Genomic DNA, 22,316 nt, shown 5'->3' with positions numbered 1-22,316 from the left:
CTTTAAAAGAAGACCCTGACATGACTGGTGTGTCTCCCCAGAGATCTTATTTGCAAATTAACCACTATTTTTAGCAGTTGGAACCATTGGTGCTCTGAGCCATGGCACAGCCTCTCTTGACCAAAAAAGCCTTCCCAGGGTGGGAATAAATGGAACAAGAAGACCTCAGATTCAGGAACTATGCTCTTGTATTCAGTCCAGTCTTCTCCATGACTGCTGACCAATGAGTCTGGGGTGAGCATTATACAGATGAGGTAGACAGAAAATAAGGCTGAGGACTGTTCTGTGAAGCCAGGAGCAGAGGTAGGGAAAGAGAGAATTGACAATCCAGATATATGGATGTCTTTGGCTACTCTGGAGATCATCCAGACCTTCCCCTGGCTCCATTATAGAAACTACAGTTCCTTGAATTCCTCAGATTTTTAAAAATTATTTATTTATTTGTTTATTTGTTTGTTTATTTATTTTGAGATGGAGTCTTGCTCTGTCACCTAGGCTGGAGTACAGTGGCATGATCTTGGCTCACTGCAACCTCTACCTCCCGGGTTCAAGTGATTCTCCTGCCTCAGCCTCCCGAGTAGCTGGGACTTATAACAAGCGTGTGCCACCATGCCTGGCTAAATTTTTTGTATTTTTAGTAGAGACAGGGTTTCACCATGTTGTCCAGGCTGGTCTCGATCTCCTGACCTCAGGTGATCTGCCTGCCTCGGACACCCAAAGTGCTGGGATTACAGGCATTAGCCACCGTTCCTGGCCCCTCAGGTATTTGAGTAGACTTAATATGTACCAAAATTATCATTAATAAATCCTTTGCTTTGTGCTTGAATCCCTCCTGTTGCAGTTAGAGATTTTAGTCTCTTGCCGTTTCATTATGGGTTCAAAGCAAGCCAGTCAGATCTCTGGAGCAGCCTTTCTTAAAACAATGATCGAGTCTGAATTTCCTTTTTCTTTTTAAATAATTTTTATGCCTATGTTTAAGGTATACAACATGATGTTATAAGATACATATAAATAATAAAATGGTTACTATAGTGAAGCACAATAGTTGCATCTTAATCTCACTTGTATCTGTCAGGCTAGCCAGGCAGAAGTGAAGCTATGTATATTTGTTAGTAACTTCATACCTGAACAAATAGGACCTTAGTAGTGTTCTCCAAAAATTTATCTGTCTGATTTCTTGTCTTCTCAGTTTCTGAGCATACCTGGTATCCCCAAAATCTCATTTCCTCCACATAAGTAATCCTGGACTTTTGCGTGCAGAAACTTTAGATGACTGCTAAGCTAGAAATCCTTGCTGCAGCCTTCCTAGATCTGTTTCTATCCAGGGCAAAATCAGGTGACTGCCTCATTAAACACACTAACAGAACTTCTTCCTTTAATAAGATAAGCATTCCTTCATCCTTACTCTGCTCTTAGTGGCAGCATAGAACACACTGGCTCCTTTTGTGTTGAAGAACCTCACGATGTCACAATAGTTCCTTGACCTCACAGAAAATTAATGAGGGGACATAAATGTAGTACTATATTGGGGAGATTGGGATTATTGGGGAGCCATCTCATTTCATACCCCGCGAGAATTCACCTCATCCAACTGAGGACCAGTCTTGGACTTTGAAGAGAGTATTTGACTTAGAAGAGACTGAAACCACAGTGTCTTCACCCTTGTATTATGGACCCAAGCCTATGTGTTTTTCAACTTGAGGAACTAAATGCAGTTTCCTCTTTTGAGAGGTGAGTACATCATAGTTAGAGAAAGGGACTCAGAGATTTCAAAATCATGAGAAATAACAGCGAATATTTTAGTTAGTGCTTATGAAGTTACAGAGACTGTATTATGCGCTTCACATGCTTTTTCTCAATTAAGTCTCCATAAAAGTCTATGAAGTGTTGTCTGAATTTCATAATAGGAAATTGAGGATGATGGGGAATAAGGAAAGTGCTCAAAGTAATACAATTAGCAAGTTAATGTAATAGAGCAATATTTTGAACCTAGGAGGTCTGAACATAGGTCCTGATCTCGTATTTTTCAGACTAGGCTACAGAAGGAGAGCTTCAGGAGGATAACCACACTGGGAGTCAAGTCATACAAGAGTTGTCTGAAGCATTTGAGGAAGATTCAGATTTAGAGATAAATATCCTTTTCTCTGGGAAGCCTGCCCTAAGTAAACTGTCTCATGCAACTCTTCATCATAGCATATATCCACTTGGCATTTTATGCATGTATTGGGGATTATTTGATTAACTTTGTCTTCTTATTAGACTATAAATTTAATATACCATTGACTATGTATGTTCTTACTCTTCAATGTGTATTTCAAACACCTAGAAGAATAACTGGTAAATAATAATATTTCTTTGTCAAAAATATTTTGACAAAGAAATGAAAGGAAAAAGCAACCTTCTAAAGAACGTAAAACTGGAAGCTGAAGACAATGAAGAGAAATCATAGTGTTTAATGTGGGTTGTGGTTATAGACATTGACTCAATAAAAAGAAAAGCATTCTTAAGCTCAGAAAGTCTAAAGTTGAGAATGGCTGCCTCAAAAAAGGCAGACTTATACATCACTAAAGGATTTCCTATCATTAGAGATGTATAAGCAACTTCCATGTAATCACTTTTCACAAGATATTACATTTGGGAGTCAACACCATATAATTAGTGAACTACATATGCTTTGTAATTTACTTCCCAACTAGGTGACAATATTATGTTCCATTGGTTTATCAACAAAGTAAAATAAATAAATAAAAAATAAATAAAAAGAAAATATAAAAAAACTTAGACATTGCCAGAAACCAAAAACATTCATTTTTTTTTAATTTTTGAAGATGTATCAAGTTAAAGTTAAATTGGCAGTACACTCTATTGTCATGGTTTTAAAATACAAACAAAATAACTTTATAAGTAATTAAAACTGTAATAATGTTATTACCTGTACAATTTACAGTGACTGTTAATATAAAGTTAGTATAAACTTGCAATAGTATACGAGAAATGCGTATTGCAATTACTAAAACAAAATTTATAATGCTATATGAATTTATTCATATGAATGGATACTACATAAGTTGAAATGCTAAATGAATTTATTTTCACTATATTCAATTGAGCAGGAGATTAAAAGAAAAATATTCTTTTCTTAAAATTGTTTTATTTTAGCTTCAGGGGTACATGCACAGTTTTGTTATATGGGTAAGCTCGTGTCACAGGGGTTTTCTGCATAGATTATTTCCTCACTCAGGTACTAAGCTTGGTGCCCACTACTTGCTTTTTCTACTCCTCTCCCTCCTCCCACCCTTCACCTTCAAGCAGGTCCCAGTGTCTTTTGTTCCCTAAAATAAGGATATTCTTTATAATTATTATAGAACTCTTTAATTCTACCTTAGGTTCTTCCACATTCTAAAATTCTTTTTAGGTGAGAATGACTGGATGAAGTTAACATTAATATCCCTTCTAGAAACAAGAATCTTTGAACCCCTAAGACTGGACTTCAACAAGGTAAGAATGATGGTTCTGACTTCACCTACAGGAATCCAGAATTTTTTTCTCATTTTTCTTTCCTATTGGCATAACCTCAAACCATAGGGGAGGCACTTTGAGAAATTCCCTGATTTAAGTCACCTGTAAGTCCTCAGTCTCTCCTTTTCTTCTTTCCTTCCCATGGCATGCTTTATCTTCTTGAGTATTTCCTGCAGCACACACCTGTGTGGCTTCTTGACTTAGTGGTCCCAAAGTATCATTACCCTAAAGTATTATATTCTAAAGCTGGGAAAGCAGACTAAGACAGGTATGTTTTATAATCAAATTAATTGATTCGATTAATTAAAGAAGCAGAAGAAATGTATTATACAGATTAGGTTATAAATCTGTATAAATGTATTATACAGATTAGGTTAGGTACTGAAGCAGAGGTGATAAGGAGCACCTATTAGAACATACAGAGTGGAAAGAACATGGGAGGAATCACAGATCCAGCAAGGGAAGATCTTATCTGATTCATAAGGCAGGCTCCCAAGAGGGAATACTATTTTGCAAACATGGTCACTTACTCAAGTCTGTTAAGAAATTCAATTATTACCAGCCTGGCCAATATGGTGAAACCCCGTCTCTACTAAAAATACAAAAATTAGCTGAGCATGGTGGTGCGTGCTTGTAGTTCCAGCTATTCCAGAGACTGAGGCCCAAGACTTGCTTCAACCCGAGAGGCAGAGGTTGCAGTAAGCCGAGATCACACCACTGGACTCTAGAGGACAGAGCAAGACTCAGTCTCCAGAAAAATAAAAAAAAGAAGAAAAGAAAAGAAATTTAATTACTGCATTTAATCTTTTATTAATTATTTATTAAATGTTATTTTTTGGCCTAATGTATATAAGGCATAGATGTTGAATACAGAGAACAAAAAATGAGACTCAGAAATTTCACTGTGTAATGGGAAGAGAGATATATACATACTTATTAAACAATTTTATATTTCCAAAGGGAGACATGCTGAAGATGCACAGTTCACTCTTCATAGGAGAAGGGATTATAGAAGGACTTCATAGAGAAAAATGTATTCAGCTGGTTTTTGAAAGACTGTTAGGAACTATCCAGGTGACCAAGTGAAAACAGCCATTCTATGCAGAAAAAACACCAAATAAAAATGAATACTGGTGTGAGAAAGCATGTTTTTAGACACTTCATGATGCATATATAATTGGAACATGAAATAAGTGGTGAAATGTGGTGCTAAAAAATGCTAGATAGTTAGCAAGAGCAACTGTATCAGACTCCCAGCAAGAGATAGATTACACGATCAAATAATTCAAGGAGAATGTAATACAGAAACCATTTGCAAAGGTGTGGTTATGTGTAAGAAAATCACAAGTGCTTGTGACATTCCCTAGGTAAGTGACAGTAGGCACTATTACAACCATTGGATTAAAGACACAAGAGGAAGATAGGATTGCCAGAGGCAACCAGGGCCAGAGAAGACTCTTAGATAGGGATGACATAAGCTTGCAACAGCCTTCTTGGGAGAATACCGAAGGAATAAACATCTGACTGTTTTCTCCTTCCCTCCTGTGTCCTGTTGGTATTTTCTATTGCCAAATTCAGCCAGAAGTGAGAAGGCAAGGGAACCTGTCCGTGTAGTCCATAGAGGTCAATGTCTCAGAGCTCAGAACATGATAGAAAGTGGTGGAGGGTAGAACAGAGGAGGTTAATGTAAGATATTCTGCACAACATACATGTAGAGAGGTCATATTTATATTACAGTTGGTTATATTCACAAGACAGAATATTTAGGTACCAATGAAGAGGCTTCACTCGAAGATGGAAATCCTGGAAGTGAACATATTAGTGACAAAGCTATTTTAATAACAGAGACAAGAAGTGAGGAGGGCATGAATTTGAGTAGAATTGGTGGGAATGAAGAAAGTTAAGAAATTGAATGAATAATTAAGGGAAGAAATGGCTTCTAGGATGACGTCATTTTATTTTTAACCACTTTTAGGAAGATAAAGCCTCTATTTTCTGCATTATTATGTTCTCTGCATCTATCCCCAATGACACTGCCCCCCATCCTTCAACACTTATTCCGCTTGGAATCCCAGGGATGCAAGACCAACACGTTTGGATTGCCATCCCCTTCTGCTCCATGTATATCCTTGCTCTGATGGGAAATGGTACCATCCTCTACATCATCACGACAGACAGAACTTTGCATGAGCCAATGTACCTTTTCCTGTGCCTGCTTTCCATCACTGACCTGGTACTTTGTTCGACTACTTTGCCAAAATGCTAACATCTTCTGGTTTAGGTGTCACATGATTTCTTACTATGGCTGCCTCACCCAGATGTTTTTTGTTCATGGAGTCTTTGCCACAGAGTCAGCTGTTCTGCTGGCCATGGCTTTTGATTGCTATGTGGCCATCTGCCGTCCACTTCATTATACATCCATCCTCAATGCCACTATGATTGGGAAGATTGGTGTAGCATGTGTGATTTGTGGTCTTCTCTTTGTTTTCCCCTTTGTCATCCTCATTGAACGCTTACCCTTCTGTGGACATCGCAACATCCCCCACACCTACTGTGAGCACATGGGCATAGCCAAGCTTGCCTGGGCCAGCATCAAGCCCAACACCATTTATGGTCTCACTGTGGCACTTTCAATCACTGGCATGGATGTGGTCCTCATTGCCACCTCTTACCTCCTGATCCTGCTGACTGTGCTGCGCCTGCCCTCTAAGGATGCTCAGCTCCGAGCATTTAGTACTTGCGGAGCCCACATTTGTGTGATTCTTATCTTCTATATTCCTGCCTTTTTTTCCTTTTTCACCCACCGTTTTGGCCACCAAGTACCTCCTCAAGTCCACATTGTACTTGCAAATCTCTATCTCCTTGTGCCCCCTGTTCTCAACCGCCAGGTTTATGGCATCAACACAAGACAGTTTCGCCTGAGACTATTTGGCTTTTTTATGAGGAGGAGGTAACTATACTCTCTACATGCACAGGGGACTAATGGAAAAAGTTATAATTAATCTTTTACCTTCTTTAGCACCTCTTATCTTTGGACTAGAGGTTTCTGCTTCTGCTAATTCTAGCACACCAGTATCATGTATTATTGGAGAGTTTTTGAAGTATTTAGGAGAACACATCTATACCTGCTAAATCTGCAAAATATCATTTTTCTATAAAATTATTCTGTGACTTGTTAATGGGCCTATAGGTCTTGAATATTTCTAGGGAAAGGCAATGTAGTTCACTTGAAAGTAAAAGGCAAGGAGAGTTATTCTCTCCAAGTACAGAAATCTCATGTGCTACAGTTGAGGAATTGAGAACACGCACACACACACACACACACACACACACACACACACAATTAATTAATTATTGCCAGCATTTTCTCAGACCAGGAGGGTCTTCAGTGAGAGTTTCAGCCTAGGCCAGAGATAGCTGTGAGAGCTCATCACCCGGGATTAGGTTGACAATACATGAGGAGGACTACAGGGGGAGAAGTCTGAAAGCACATAATTCCATGGAAACCCCATATTATTAGTTTCTCAAGGAAGTACTCCAAAAGATGTCACTTTTGGCCAGATGTGGTGGCTTCTATCTGTAATCCTAGCACTTTGAGAGGCTGAGGTGGGAGGATTGCTTGAACTTAGAAATTAAAGACTAGCCTGGGCAACATGGCTAGACTCTGTCTCTACAAAAAATTAAAAATGTAGCCAGGCGTGTTATCATGTGTGTCTGTAGTCCCACCTACTTCGGAGGCTGAGGTGGGGGATCACTTGAGCCTAGGAGGTTGAGGCTGTGGTGAGCCATGTTTGTGCTACTACATTCCAGCACAGGGAACAGAGCGAGACCCTATCTTAAAATAAAATAATAATAAAAACATCACTTTGTAGCTAATATAGTCACCTCCCGACTGACGACCTTTGCATTTTTCCTGGCATTTTAAATGTGATGGACTTATCATGTAAATTATTCTGAGAGGCAATGTGAACTTGATCTAACCTTTTGTTTCCTCCATTAGTCAATAGCACTTTGGGTATACAAGGGTGCCTAGGACACTGAGTTTCCTGTTAATGCTATCCAGACTGATTGGATGACATTAAACCTTCCCCAAACAGCTGGCTGCCATGCTTTTAGCACAGGCTTACCTTCCACAAGAATTGATGCTCCCCACCTTGGAAAAAATAAAAGCAAGTAACCAGTCTATTCTCCTATATAACACAATTATACTCTCCAGCATCAATTTTTCATCATATATTGTTCATTACCAGAAACCCTTGATCTTTTAAGGCATTCATGCCACTTTTCAACTTCAGTATCTAAGTATCTTTTTTTTAAGGGTCTGAGATTGATCCCACCCACAGTTGACTTAGTTGGTAATGTGGTGTTTGATGAATAGTATCCTATAAACAGAGACCGCAGTTTCTTTTATTATGTTATAGTAAAATATATATAACATAAACTTTGTTACTTTAACCATGTTTAAGTGTATGGTTTGTGACATTAATTACATTTACAATATTGTGTGACTATTACCATTATGTCCAAGACTTTTTATCACCCCAAACAGAAACTCTGTATCCACTAAGCAATAACTCCCCATTCCTCCCTCTACTCATGCCTGGAAATTTCTAATCTTCTTCTTGAAGAGAAAAACCTTCTGCAGAAACTTTAGAAATACTCTTCATTTATTTTGTCTTATAGTTGAGCATCTGTTCATAAATATTTCTTGAGGATCAACTATATTCTAGGTAATAACATAATTTCACAGGTGAATAAGGCCCAGTGTCAGACTTTAGGAAATCTACAATCTAGAAAGAGAGGAAATAATGTAATAACAAAATATGGCATTTTCAGTGATATAGTGTAAAAGATATTATGGGAGTGAAGAGGAAAGTATGTATATGTTAAATAATTATATTGTTTGTACACTGAAGTAATTATAATTTTATGGATTCATCTTAATTCTAGACCCGTTTTTCACTGGGCTGAGGCAAAAAGGTGCAACGTGTCCATAAGATGAGATAATTTTTTTTTTTTTGAGACTGAGTCTCCCTCTATTGCTCAGGCTGGAGTGCAGTGGTGCAATCTCTGCTCACTGCAAACTCCACCTTCTGGGTTCAAGTGATCCTCATGCCTCAGCCTCCTGAGTAGCTGGGATTACAGGCACCTGGAGCACGCCTAGCTAATTTTTGTATTTTTAGTAGAGACGGGTTTAACCATTTTGGCCAGGCTGGTCTTGAACTCCTGACCTCAGGTGATCCACTTGCCTCGGCCTCCCAAAGTGCTGGCATTACAGATGTGAGCCACCGCTCCTGGTGAAAGAATATTTTTCATCTTCTCACGATTCTCATGTTGACTAAGTAAGCCATTTCTATGGAAAATTTCTATCAAAAATTAATTATAAAAGGCTGCTTCCTACATATTAAGGAAAGAAAAATTAAACAACTATGAAGACTATATTCTCTGTTGGAAGTTATTAAAACTCACTTAAGACCACAGGAAATATATCTATAGTCAAAAACTTAGGTTTATTAATCCTGCTACAGCAAGCAAGAAAGCATTCCAAAAGAGCTACTGGGTAACTCAAGAGATTTGTGAGGGGATTCTTATATGATGTGAGCTTGTTGTGCTTGATAATTTTAAGGAGAGATCTTGGATCTTGGATCCAGTTTGGATGTGGTCAAACAATATGGGTAATTTGGAATTGTATATCAATATTTTTTAAATCTAGGAAATGTGAGAACAAAAGTGGGCTAGAATTAACACTGGTAAAGCAAAAGCAGTTACCCATGTTAGCAAGAAGAGTAATTCTGATTGGGTTTCTTGCTATCTTCTTCCACACTTTGTCACAGAATGGCCTGTCTGTGTTGCTCATATTCTTCGGCTTTGTTTATGTTCAACAGGGAACAACATGTACTACATGCTGGTGGATTTATTTTTTTAATCTCTCATTGTCCCCTTTTGGCCAAAAGCAGATGAGAACAGCCTTCAACACATTAATTTGTGCATTCCAGTTAACCATTGTCAGAATTGTATTGATAGAAGGTTGCTCAGAAAACAGCCTGTAGTTAGTCCTGCATGTTTCTTTTGTTAAAGGATAATCTGTTGAATAATGTAATATGACAATCGCTATGCAGCATTATTTAAGACTTCAGACTGGTCTTGTATTGTACTAAACAAATGCCGTACAGACAATGACCAGCAAGTCAATGATTCGTAGTTCATGTAATAGGCTATGGAACCAGAGACCTAGATCACCAAACTCAGGCCACATAAAAACATAATCAAATTCCATTTCAGTTTATTTTTGAGATCCAGGAGACTTTCCTTTAGCCTAACCACACTGTTTCACCTAAAAGGTCATTTTCTCATGGGTACTACAGAAGGTCTTAAATGTGCCAAATGTCTCCTTGGCTAGCTAAGAAGAAAACGGTTAGTTTTTTTCTGACTATGGGAAGGGCAGTCTGAGACAGTGGACAGGAAGAGGGAGTCAGCTCCTTCTCCAGCAACTTCCTGAGTAACCCATACCTACTCATTTTGGAAGTCTATCTAGATGTTCTTCTCAGGAAAATATAATTCACTAGAAGGCTATAGGTTTTAAATATTTGAAAATCTGTAGGCATTACTCCTTTGTTACAAGATAGATTTATGTGTGTCAGGTACACAGAAGTCCCCCTTTAGAACACAAACATCACTGTCATTGAATCATTTATTACCACAGGATTGGAATAATTTTGGATTTTTTCAAAGGGAGCAAATTATCTTTGGAATGACATCGAACCTGTAAAACAGACTAGAGAGTACATGAAAATACTCACTACTGTAATAAAAATTGTCCCAATATTTGTCACTACCCCTACTGACCTTGAATATACTGCAAATGATGAAATAAATTTAGCATATGTATTGTGTTGATTCTAGATCCAGTCTAATATTTAAAATATTAAAGATTGAGGTCAGTGACATGAGGAAAGTGTGATACCAAAAGGAACTTGAGGAAATAAAGTTGTCTTCTTGAATATTTGAAGGAAGAGTTAATAATTGCTTGGGGGATGACAAATCCAACAATTAATTACATTCAGAGGAGTAGCTGTGGTCACACATGCCCCACCCCCCACCCCCACACCCCATCCAAGTATTGTTTTACTGTAAATAGCAGAGAAACACATTATAAAATTAGGCTGTGATAACAGTTAAAACATGCTTAAATGCATTTAGAAACCCTTAGACAACCACTAAGATACATCAAATTCAGATGATAAACAATTTTAGCAATAAGACAAAAAAAAGGAGAACAGAGATACAAAGAGTTAATCTTGTTCTGTTGTGTTGGCATGAGAAAGTACACTTCATGCCATCACCTGCTAATCAGAAAATTTCGGGTTTTAACCATTGCCGTGTAAGGGTCATCTGCTTCTGGAAGATCCTGAAAAGTCCTCGGTTTAAGGTTCCAATAAGTTTGTACTTACTAATAGTTTTCATTGGAAAAGGCCAATAACATTGTTAGCTGGAAACATGTATGTAATAATCAATCCCTTGAGGCTTTACTGCTTTGCTGGTTGTTAACAGTACTTGAGACATTTTCTCCAGTGTGAATCAACGCTAATATTTTTCTGGTGTTTCTAAAATATCCAGTCATATGAATAGACATATGTCAAAAGCAGACATACAAATGGCCAATAGGTACATAAAAAAGTTCAATATCACCAATCATTCAGAAAATGCAACTCAAAACCACAATGAGATATCATCTTACCCCCAGTTAGAAGGCTGTTGTCAGAAAGACAAAACAATAACAGTTGCTGCTGAAGATGTGGAGAAAAGGGAGCTCTTATATACTGTTGATGAGAATGTAAATTTAGCCATTATGAAAAACAGTATGAACATTTCTTAAAAAACTTATAATAGAAATACTGTACAATCCAGAAATCCCACTACTAGGTATTAATCCAAAGGAAAAAATAATTAGTGTTATCAAAGGGATACCTGCACCGCATGTTTATTGCAGTGCTATTTATAATAGCAAAGACATGGCATCAACCTAAGTGTATCAACAGATGAATGAACAAAGCAAATGTGGTATGGTGGTATGTGTACACAATGGAATACTATTCAGCCATAAAAATGAGTGAAATCATAATCATGTCATTTGCAGTGACAAGGATGGAACACTGTGTTAAGTGAAATAAAGCCAGGCAGAAAAACAAATATTACATCTTCTCACTTACATGTGGGAGCTAAAAGTATATGTGGGAGTTAATAGAGGTCAAGAGTAGAAGGATAGTTACCAGAGGTTGGGAATGGTGTGTGTGGGGTCAGGGGAATGAGAAAGGTTGGTTAATGTTACAAACATACATTTAGATAGAAAGAATAAAAATCTTACATTTGATGGAATAAGATGATTATATTTAACAACAATGTATTCTATATTTCAAAACAGCTAGAAGAGGTAACTTAAAATGTCTCAACATACAGAAATGATAAATATACAAGGTGTTTGATATCTTAACCACTGTGAATTGATCATTACACATTGTATACATGTAACAAAGTATCACGTGTATCCCATAAATATGTACAAATATTATGTAAAATGAAAAGACCATAACAACAACAACAAAAAGCTAGAAATAATTTTTACAGAATTCTTATTTGGATTTTAATTGTGCTTGTGTTGAATTACTTTTGGAAAGTTCAGGGAAACAGGTGATTCTAGATTAGGAGTATTAGAATGACTATATATCTTTATCTAGATATTCAGAACTGTGTATCCAATTTGCTTTAGAAGATTTTATAAATTAAATGATATCTGTGGTAGATAATAAAAAGATGATTGCATAAATATTTCTTGTCCCCCATGATCCTCTTACATGGTTATCTTGTCTCTCCACTGAGAGGTTCAGGTTATGTTCTCCTGCCTTAAATATGGGCTGGCTTTAGTGATTAAATTCTAGTCAATAAAATGTGGTGCAAGTGACACTAAGTAACTTCTGAAACCAGGTAATAGAAGAAAATACTGTCTGATTTTTCTCCTCTCCTTCCCTCTCCCTTTTTCTCCCCTTCCTTTCTTTCTCCCAACTCCTCCTCCTCTGCCTCTTTCTCCTCCCTCTTCCTTCTCTGCCTCTTCTTTCTTCTTCTCTTCCTTCTTCCTCCTTCTCATCTCCCTCTGCTCTTCCGCTGCTGCTGCTTCTTTCCTCCTCCTCCTCCTTCTTCTTTCTCCTTCTCCTTCTTGTCTTTCTCCTCCTCCTCTTCCTCCTTTCTTCTCCTTCTTCTCTTTTTCCTTATTGTTCTTTCTCAGTAGCCTTTAATTCACATGTAAAATGTCTAGCTTCCCTAAAGCTGCCATAATGTCATATTCAGAGGGAGAGAGATGAATGAGGATCCCCAGTTATACCAGGCCTTAGCTATTTGAATCCTTCCAGCCCAGGCACTAGACTCTGTAATGAGTCCATCTTCAGATGACTCAAGCCCTCAGCCTTTGAGCTGCCCTGGCTGATGCCAAACAGATCCAACCTTGAAGCTGCCCTAGTCAGTAACGTAGGAAAAAAAACTCAGCAATTTTAGACTGCTGGGTTCTACCTAAAATTTCAATTTGTGAACAAAATAAACATTGTTTTATGCTACTAAGTTTTGGAAGGGTTTATTATGCAATAATAAATAACTAAACCAATGTCTAGCACAGTTTTCCTTATTACTAATAATTATGTAGTGAAACAAAGAAAATGTTTTTCAATTCAGTGATTATAGTTACCTGGAGTTAACCAAATGGCAAGTTCTGAGGAAACAACACCCCCCAGAAGAGTACCTTTAGTTCAAATACTACCTACAAATCTGGGGGCTTCCTGCACCATCATTACTTCGGACCAACTGACTACAAATTTTAGGGCCATCATGGCCATCTTCAGATTCAATAGCTTGCTAGAACAATTTCACAAATCTCAGGAAAGAGATGTAATTGCAGTATTATAATACAAAGATTCAAATTAAAATTGTCAAAGGAAAGAGAAGCATAGAGCAGAGTCCAGAAGGAGTTCAAATGTGGAGCTTTGGTTATCCTTTCCCTGAAGTCATAGATGAGCACTGTATTAGTTTCCTTTCACGCTGCTGATAAAGACATACCCAAGACTGGGTAATTTAAAAGGAAAAAGAAGTTTGATGCACTCACAGTTCCACGTGGCTGGGGAGGCCTCACAATCATGGTGGAAGGTAAAAGGCATGTCTCACATGGCAGCAGACAAGAGAAGTTGTGCAGCGAAACTCCCCTTCATAAAACCATCAGATCTCATGAGACTTAGTCACTATCACAAGAATAGCACGGGAAAAGCCCATCCCCATGATTTAATTACCTCCCACTGGGTTCCTCCCACAACACATGGGAACCATGGGAGCTACAATTCAAGATAAGATTTGGGTGAGGAGGTGGCCAAACCATATCAAGTGCCATCTGTTCCTCTTGGTCACGATGTGTTACTATATGCACAGAGTATTGGTAACCAGAAATTCTCAGTTGAGTATTTGGCGTCCAGAGACTTTACAAGGGCTCAATCCCATACAGCTAACATGAATGACTTTTAATCTCTGGTCCCTCCAGAAGGTTGGGCTAACATTTATAGTCTACAGTTCCTTTTCAGGTTGGAACTAATATGACATGGCCAAAAAGACCACATCCCACTGCTAGACTATCTGGTGGCCAAAGCCCCAAGCAAAAGTCATTTTTATCAGGCAGCATGACAGGCCAGGGGGCTTGGAGTTCACCTCCCAGTAGCAGAAGGCAAGGGTCAAATGTGTCTTTGGGGAAACTTAGTTTTTCAATATATAATAACAATTCTAAAATGTTTGATTTATTTGGTCATTTACATTGTTTTTATTTATTTTGTTGTAAAGAGCGAAAGAAAAAATGTTCTTTAAGACATAGACAGACATTGTATACCTTCTCTTACCACTGCTATTCAATAAGGTATTGAAAGTTTAAAGTGACATAGTAACACATTAAAAAGGAATGGGGTTTTAAGAGTCACAAAGGAAAAATAAAGTTTCATTGCTAACAAATGGCATGAGTTTTCTACAGGGAAAACCCATCAAACTCTACAGATAGATTTTTGTAACTAATTATCTTTTAAGAAATTTGCTGAATTTGAGGTAAATCATCAAAAAACACAATTAATTATAGCGTTATATAAAGTAGCCATTAGAAATATATACTTTAAAATTTATAACTGATTATAGTGACAAAATATATAAGGTACTTACAATGAACATAAACAAAATGTACATGGAACCTATGTCAAAACAGGAAAGCAATTGAAATATGTTTTTAAAAGCTCTATTAAATAAATGAAAATATATATTAAATATGTATTGCAAATTTGAATCAATTACTTTTGAGATTGAATTATTAATATTTAGGAAAGTCAGACATATGCATAATCTTCAACCCAGGAATTTCACCCCAAATGTATGCTCTAGAGACATGCTCTACAAGTAAGCAAGAATTTAATAACATTATAGTTAATTGTAAATAACCTAAAAATTCTTCAAAAAGAATGAATAAAGTAAATATGGTATCTTCATTTAAATAAATGAATGAATTAAACATGGTGCCTTAACTCAATAAAATATCATACCTCCCATATAGTTGTAATAAATACACTGTATAGAAGCAATAAGTACTTATCCAGAACTACATGCATCAACATGAATATATCTCACATAATGCTGAACAAAACTTAACATGCAGAAAAATGACGTGACATAACATCATTTAAATACAGAAATTATTCTCTAAAATACTATGCATTATTTTAGGATTTATATATGTAGTAAAAGTGTAAATAAGTACAAAATGTTATGGGAATGATGATGCAATTCATTTCTAAAGGATTAAAAAACCACATATGCCACTTGGGTGAGCTGTACAGAAGGTTTTCCTGCTTTTTTTGGGTAATATTTTGTACCTTAGTCTACATTATGTATGTCTGGATGTATGCTGTATTATTATTTATAACTTTTCTGTGTTCAAAATATGTTAGAATAGAGGTAAACTTGGCATTGGTAGACAGGAAAATATCATAAGAGATGTAAGAAGGCTCCAAACAAAATGAATTATTGACATTCATTTGGACTTTCTCTGAATTTATACATTCATTTAAGGAGCAGATATAGCTTTTGCCACTTAGTTATGTTTTTGGTTTTTATATATAAAAGAAAAGAAAAATGAGTAAGAGCTCATGAAGTAGGATACACTTTTTGATTATTTTTATGTGAATTTATATATTTGCTTATTTATTACATAGTCACTTATTTGACACTATATGTGTACTATGCACCAAACATATTAGTGAGAAGCATACAGGATTTGGGGATATGGTCTATTATCCCAGATTGGTGTAATTATACAAATGGCGAGGTTAAAAATTTCGGATGGAGAGGTAAGAGCCCACCGGACAATAGCAAAGGGTCTCTGATATAGCACTAGGGGGATATTTTGCAAGAAAATTTTCTTTAACGAGTCGTTTTCAGGGATTTGATAGGATCATTAATACAGAAGTGAGAGAACAACGCTTTTGACCCTTTGGTTGTTGCCACCTATTATTGTCTTTCATTAGGACCACCACAGGGCAGCAAGGAAAGAAATAACAGAGGACAGAATGTGATTAGAGCCAAGGCTTCTGCAGGAGACAGCTGCAGACTGTGGATATGTACCTCTAAGCAAGGGTACCTATGTTTGTGTATTAGCAGATTTTTCTATTGTCCCAGGCCATTTAATTTGCCACTCACTTTTCACTGCCATTACTTCCTTCTTACTGACACCTGGCTCTGAACAACGTCTCTTTACAGAACTTATCTGTAGGCAGAACTTACACTACATCAGGATTTAGAATCTGGCTTTTATGTAGGCTTTGCAAGATTTTATGACTGTTTTATTTTGTGCATTTTGCAGTGGTCTTGGCCAAGTACTTTTTGACAGAAATGAATAACTTTCTCTGAAGCAAAGAAATCTAGCTGTCTCTGAATTCAGAAATTGGAGAGATGCTGAGGCTTAGAGGCCATGAGGATGGGGTGCGATGGATTGCCAAAGATGCCCTGAGAAATGCCTAGGGCAAAATCATAGGCCTGGGACAAAGGTTAGAGGCCAAAAACCAGAAAAAGGCCAGAGATAGATAGAATTTGAGGCTGCTAACACTGTTTTGCCAGGATATCCATCAACAGAAGTTTTAGCTCTGATGCCTTAATCAGCATAATTACTCCAGCAGCAGAATAAGCATCTCCTTGGCTCCCACACCTACACATGCTTGGGAATGAGGGCCTTTAGAATGCCCAAACTGCTAGTCCCCAATCTAGTACCAGATTCAACTTTGTTTTAAAAATAAATTTTATTGTGTATATTTAAGGTATACAACACGATGTTATAAGACATCTATATCTGTAGTATATATATGTTCCACTGTAGTGGAACAAATTAACATATTCATCATCTAACATAGTTACCCATTTTTCCTCATGTAGCAAAAGCAGCTACAATCTACTCATTCAACAAAAACCCTGATACAATATACTGTCATTAACTATAGTGCCCATGTTGTACATTAGGTGTTTTGACTTGTTCATTCTGCATGTTTGCTATTTTGTATCTTTTGACTAATATCTCTATTACCTCTCTGTGGCCCCGACCCTGGTAATCGTTTTATTCTCTATATGTTTGACCCCCCCTTTTTCCAAATTTCACATGTAAGTGAGATCATGTGGTATTATTCTCTCTGTGATGGGCTTATTTAATTTAGTATCATCTCCTTCGTGTCCATTTATGTTACATCAAATGGCAGGATATCCTCCTTTTTTAAGCCTGAATAATATTCACATTGTACATATACTCCACAGTTTACTTATTTATCCATCCATCCATTGATTCAGTTTTAACTTCACCATCTCTCTCTTCAAACTCCTCCAAGATTGGCAAAGACTGGAACATTTCCTGAATTCCTAAGATTAATTACCCTCATCTCTTGGGAGCTCAGGCAACCTCCAGGGTCAGTTTTACACATGATAATAGTTGTGCTTTGTGTGTTGGGAGGTGGAAGCTTGGGGTTGGCAGAAGTAAGCGAAGAGCTAATGCTGGGCACCCTGAGGGCCTTTACTTAGGTTACTTAAAAGACCACACCATGGGTTCTGGGTGCCCAAAAGTGAAGTATGGAGAGATGCAGGGCCACGGGTGTGCTCTCCAAGAGTCATATGGGTGTTTAAGATATACCTACATACATATGTACACACTCACACATATACATTCTCAGAAGGTGCCTGGGACCAGTTGCCTGTCCTCTCACTGCCTCTCTTTCAGGTAAGTGTTCTAGATGAGGGTGGGCTTTATGTTCATATTCTGATGAGCTTCAGCTGTCCAGCACCCCGTTGCCTACTTCATTCTTCATCATCATTGCACCATTCTCATCAATAAGGTTCCCACTCCCTCATATCCTGTATCTGCTGAAAATGTGTATTCTTTAATTTTTGGATGCATAATTCTATTATAAGCTTTTAAGTTATCTTAATTTAAAAAAATCTGTTGTGTTGAATACATTTCATCTTTTGGTTTCTGAAAGGGGTATATTGCATTTTGTCAGCTTCTCTTTGTATACCATGCATTTTTGCTGTACATACTTCAAGTTTTATTCTTTAAGTTGATACATGCTTATTTCTTAATATATTAAAATTTATTTAATAAGATATTTTATTAATGAATAATGAATCTTTTTGTCCTTAATAAAAACATTTAGCATAAAATATATCCTCTTGGATATGAATGCAGGTATACTTCATTATTGCTACTGTACTATTACAACTATACCCTATGATACATAACATCATGATTTCAGAATCATTTTTGTGTATAATGTTTCAATCTTTGTTTTCCATGTTGAAGCTCTTTTTTTAAATTGAAGCTCATGTAGCCTCTTTATTGTTCTCCACAGGTACTTCAGCAGGGTGCCACCATGACTGCTTGCAATGCCTCACAGGGCCACCCTTCTTTCTTCATTCTCCAAGGCATTCCTGGCATGGAGGACAAACACAGATGGCTATCTATCCCCTTCTCCTCCATGTATTTCGTTACAGTGCTCGGGAACTGCACCATCCTCCTCACCATCTCCACAGAGCGCTCCCCGCACAAACCCATGTTCCTGCTCCTCTGTCTGTTGGCCCTCACAGACCTGGGCATGTCTACAACCACTATTCCCAAGGTGCTGTGCATTTTCTGGTTTGGCCAGAGTGAGATCAGCTATGAAGGATGCCTGGTTCAGCTGTTCTTCATCCACTCCATCTCTGCCATGCAGTCAGCTGTCCTGATGACCATGGCCTTTGACTGCTATGTGGCCATCTGCAAGCCCTTGCGCTATGCCACCATCCTTTCCAATAGTCGCACTGGACTCAGTGGCTTAGTGAGTTTGGTAAGAGCTATCCTCCTTATTCTCCCCATGCCTATCCTCCTTCAGCAAATGCCCTATCATGCCAATCATGTCATCCCCACCACCTACTGTGAGCACATGGCTGTGGTGAAGATGGTTTGTGTAGATACTACAGTCAACAGGATATATGGCCTGGTGGTGGCCTTGTTGGTTGCTGCGCTAGATCTCTCAGCTATTGCTTCATCTTATGTGCTAATCATCCAGGCTATAATGCGTCTCTCTTCTAAGAAAGCCCACCACAAAGCAGTCAACACCTGCACCACACACATCTGTGTCATGCTTATTTCTTATACTCCCTCACTTTTCTCTTTTCTCGCTCACCGCTTTGGCCAAGGCATTCCACCCCATGTCCACATCATTCTTGGCAACCTTTACTTCCTTGTACCTCCAATGCTCAATCCTATAATTTATGGAGTGAAAACTAAGGAGTTCCGGGACAAAGTGACCAAATATGGTTGCTGGAAAAAAGAACCCACAACCACTGACCGTGGTCAGAAACTTGTCTGGTAATCCAGCGGCTGTGAGTATGAGGAAGGAATGTTAAGAAGATGCAATTTCTGGGGGAATCAGCTAGCGGTAGAAATATGTTATGTTGGCAGATTTAGCTGTCAAGATGTTTATCCTTGGTCAGAGAAGCTAAGGGACAGGAGACCTTCTTGATCTCAGTAATTCCAAAGCAAGGAAATTATCCCCACTGTGAAATGAAAATAATGACATCTGCTTTCTATACTTGGCAGAGGGGTTGGACAAATTACATGTTATAATGTCTGTAAAAGCATTTTGAACAACACATGCTGAACACACATAAGATGAGGTAGAATGTTTCCATATGGAGAGAACATATAAGCACCCAATAACTTGCCCAACATCAAATCAATGAGTTGTAGAATGCTACTTACTTTGCCAAGATAAGGCTAAGTTGTGTGTGTAGGGGTGTATTTGTGTGTTCAAGGGGAAGGTAAAATGGAGAAGATTGCTTAGGAGGAGTCAAAAAGGACAATGAATGTTCAAAATTGAGTTTAGTCACTATGTTATCCTTACTGCAGAAGACTTACACTTGAGCAACAGAACTGGCTGCTTCCTTATAAGCCTAGGGAATATGTACGGAAAACATAATCTGAAATTCCCAGAGAAATTTCAAAGGAAAAGGAGAAAATGGGAAATTCTTACTCTTAAAAGGTGGATATGCATTCTAACAAATTTTATATTTATAAAAATTCCTAGAGTCAACTGTTCTGCTTGTCTCAACTAATTCCAGCATATGACAAGAATCTCTAGCAAAGAGAAAATTCTGAGAATGTTCTGTGAAGGGTCATAGTTATAAAAGTCAGTTTTATATTGGAAATCTTGGTTACAGAATTCTGCCAGGCCATTTCTCTGGAAATCAAGGAAGAAATCATGAACAAGCACTTGGGGTGGTGTGTAGAGTTCAGATCGTGTGCCAAGATATGTGAATACATTAAGTTCAGGAGATATTGTTTATCACTTCTAGACATTGATTTGGAATATAGTGGCAAATATTTTAAGACTCATGAAGTTTGTAGCCTGAAATATTTTAGGATTTTTCATCATATTGTATAGCTAATATGTAGAGGCAGAATTCAGTGAAAAAGACATCTACTTTAAAAGCCGCATGACCACTATTTAAATTAGACTCTTAAAATTTCAGGAAAATAAATGAAACTTTTCCAGAGTGTTGTTCTAGTTATACTAATAATTAAGGCTTGAAGTAAACAAAAAATTTAATAACATAAGCTGAGAAAGGTGGGATATTTCAGAGCTTGAAACAAACAGTCCAAACTTCAGGAGAGAAAAAAAAAGAGAGAACTAACTAGGAAGTGCCTTTTCTATAAATGGAAGACCAGAGATCAAGGAAAATTTGCAGGAGCATTAATGGCTGAAGAACAGAGTACTGCTTGTCTGAAATAAGTACTAAGTACATATTTAAGCCACTACAAACCTACGAAGAAAAAAAAGTCCTGAGCAAAATGTTGTGGTTAACAATTTTTTTTATTTTTTATTTTTTATTTTTATTTTATTTTATTATTATTATACTTTAAGTTTTAGGGTACATGTGCACAATGTGCAGGTTAGTTACATATGTATACATGTGCCATGCTGGTGTGCTGCACCCATTAACTCGTCTTTTAGCATTAGGTATATCTCCTAAAGCTATCCCTCCCCCCTCCCCCCACCCCACAACAGTCCCCAGAGTGTGATGTTCCCCTTCCTGTGTCCATGTGTTCTCATTGTTTGGTTCCCATCTATGAGTGAGAACATGCAGTGTTTGGTTTTTTGTCCTTGCGATAGTTTACTGAGAATGATGATTTCCAATTTCATCCATGTCCCTACAAAGGACATGAACTCATAATTTTATATTCATAAAAAATTCCATATTTTAAATAATTTTTGCTTATCTCTTTATTTTGAACTTGTATCTATCAATCTTGTTGAAATCTTTGTAGACTAACAAATTCTCTGTAGATTCTCTTATACTTTGTATGCAAATTGTAATACCATTCATGCTTCCTATTTTTTTATTATCTTTTCTTCTTATCGCATGGCTGTGACCTTTGGTACAATACTTAATATGGAAGGAGCAGGGGGATTGCATACTCCTTTTTATTCTTGCTTTAGAAGCGTTTAGAAATGCTTCTAACTTTTTTACCATTTATTACACATTTCTAATTTTTTAGTTCAGCAATATCTCATACTACTTGTGTCTCGTATTTTCTTAAAAAGTAATATAGTCAGTCTAAGATTACATACAGATTTTCATTGGGCTTTTGTAGTAACATCATATTATACTTTCATCTTTGCAGTGTCTGATTTGTGTCTTATTTCCATTTCTAGTGCTTATTGCTAACACCCCAAATTCCTTGCAGAATACAATAATGACATAGTGAAATAAATGGAGAAAACACATTGGTTTCTTTATTAGTGAAGATTCAATCACAAACACAGAACCATTAGGAGAGATATATACATACACATACACATTCAAGGGATTGGCTTACATAATTGTGGAGGCTGGCTAGGCAAGTCCAAAGTCTACAGAGTGGACAGTCAGAAAGTAAAAATCACAAGCATGCTGGAATCTGCCCAGGCATGGGATGAAGCTGGTTTCTAGAGGTATGAGTCTTCCTTTTTCCAAGGAAGGCCTAAGCCCCCTTTTAAGGCCTTCTAACTGATTAAGTCAGGCCCACCCCAGATAATTCACCTAACTTAAAGCCAACTGATTAGGGTATTCTGGTGTATCTCTGCAACAACTTTGCAGCAACACCTGTATTCGTGTTTGAATAACTAAGACTGGTGTGTGTACAATGCAATGGCTGTTATTTCCCTTCCATCTTAAGTCTC

The 22,316-nt window shown here is 37.4% G+C and overlaps 1 protein-coding gene and 1 pseudogene across 4 annotated transcripts; both read left to right on the top strand.

Moving 5' to 3' along the window:
• Positions 1 to 1,487: 1,487 nt before the first annotated feature.
• Positions 1,488 to 21,816, top strand: LOC100454958 (olfactory receptor 52P1). 4 transcript variants are annotated; one of them, XM_063711288.1, is made up of 4 exons: positions 1,488 to 1,731; positions 2,031 to 2,162; positions 3,416 to 3,498; positions 18,465 to 21,816. In XM_063711288.1, the coding sequence occupies exons 3-4, from the start codon at positions 3,430 to 3,432 to the stop codon at positions 19,464 to 19,466; spliced, it is 1,071 nt and encodes a 356-aa protein (XP_063567358.1). In that variant the 5' UTR covers positions 1,488 to 1,731; positions 2,031 to 2,162; positions 3,416 to 3,429; the 3' UTR covers positions 19,467 to 21,816. The 4 variants fall into 4 exon arrangements, 2 of the variants coding, with proteins under 2 accessions (XP_063567358.1, XP_009244980.3); XR_008511271.1 differs by lacking the exon at positions 18,465 to 21,816 and adding an exon at positions 4,157 to 4,473 and having other exon boundaries at positions 1,519 to 2,162; positions 3,458 to 3,498; XR_008511270.2 differs by lacking the exons at positions 1,488 to 1,731; positions 2,031 to 2,162; positions 18,465 to 21,816 and adding an exon at positions 4,480 to 4,735 and having other exon boundaries at positions 2,643 to 3,498.
• On the top strand, positions 5,525 to 6,473 carry LOC100455316 (olfactory receptor 52D1-like; annotated as a pseudogene).
• Positions 21,817 to 22,316: the final 500 nt, after the last annotated feature.

Source organism: Pongo abelii, chromosome 9 (genome assembly GCF_028885655.2).
Source record: "Pongo abelii isolate AG06213 chromosome 9, NHGRI_mPonAbe1-v2.0_pri, whole genome shotgun sequence".
Lineage (NCBI taxonomy): Eukaryota > Metazoa > Chordata > Mammalia > Primates > Hominidae > Pongo > Pongo abelii.
This window is presented reverse-complemented; position numbering and strand designations above follow the sequence as displayed.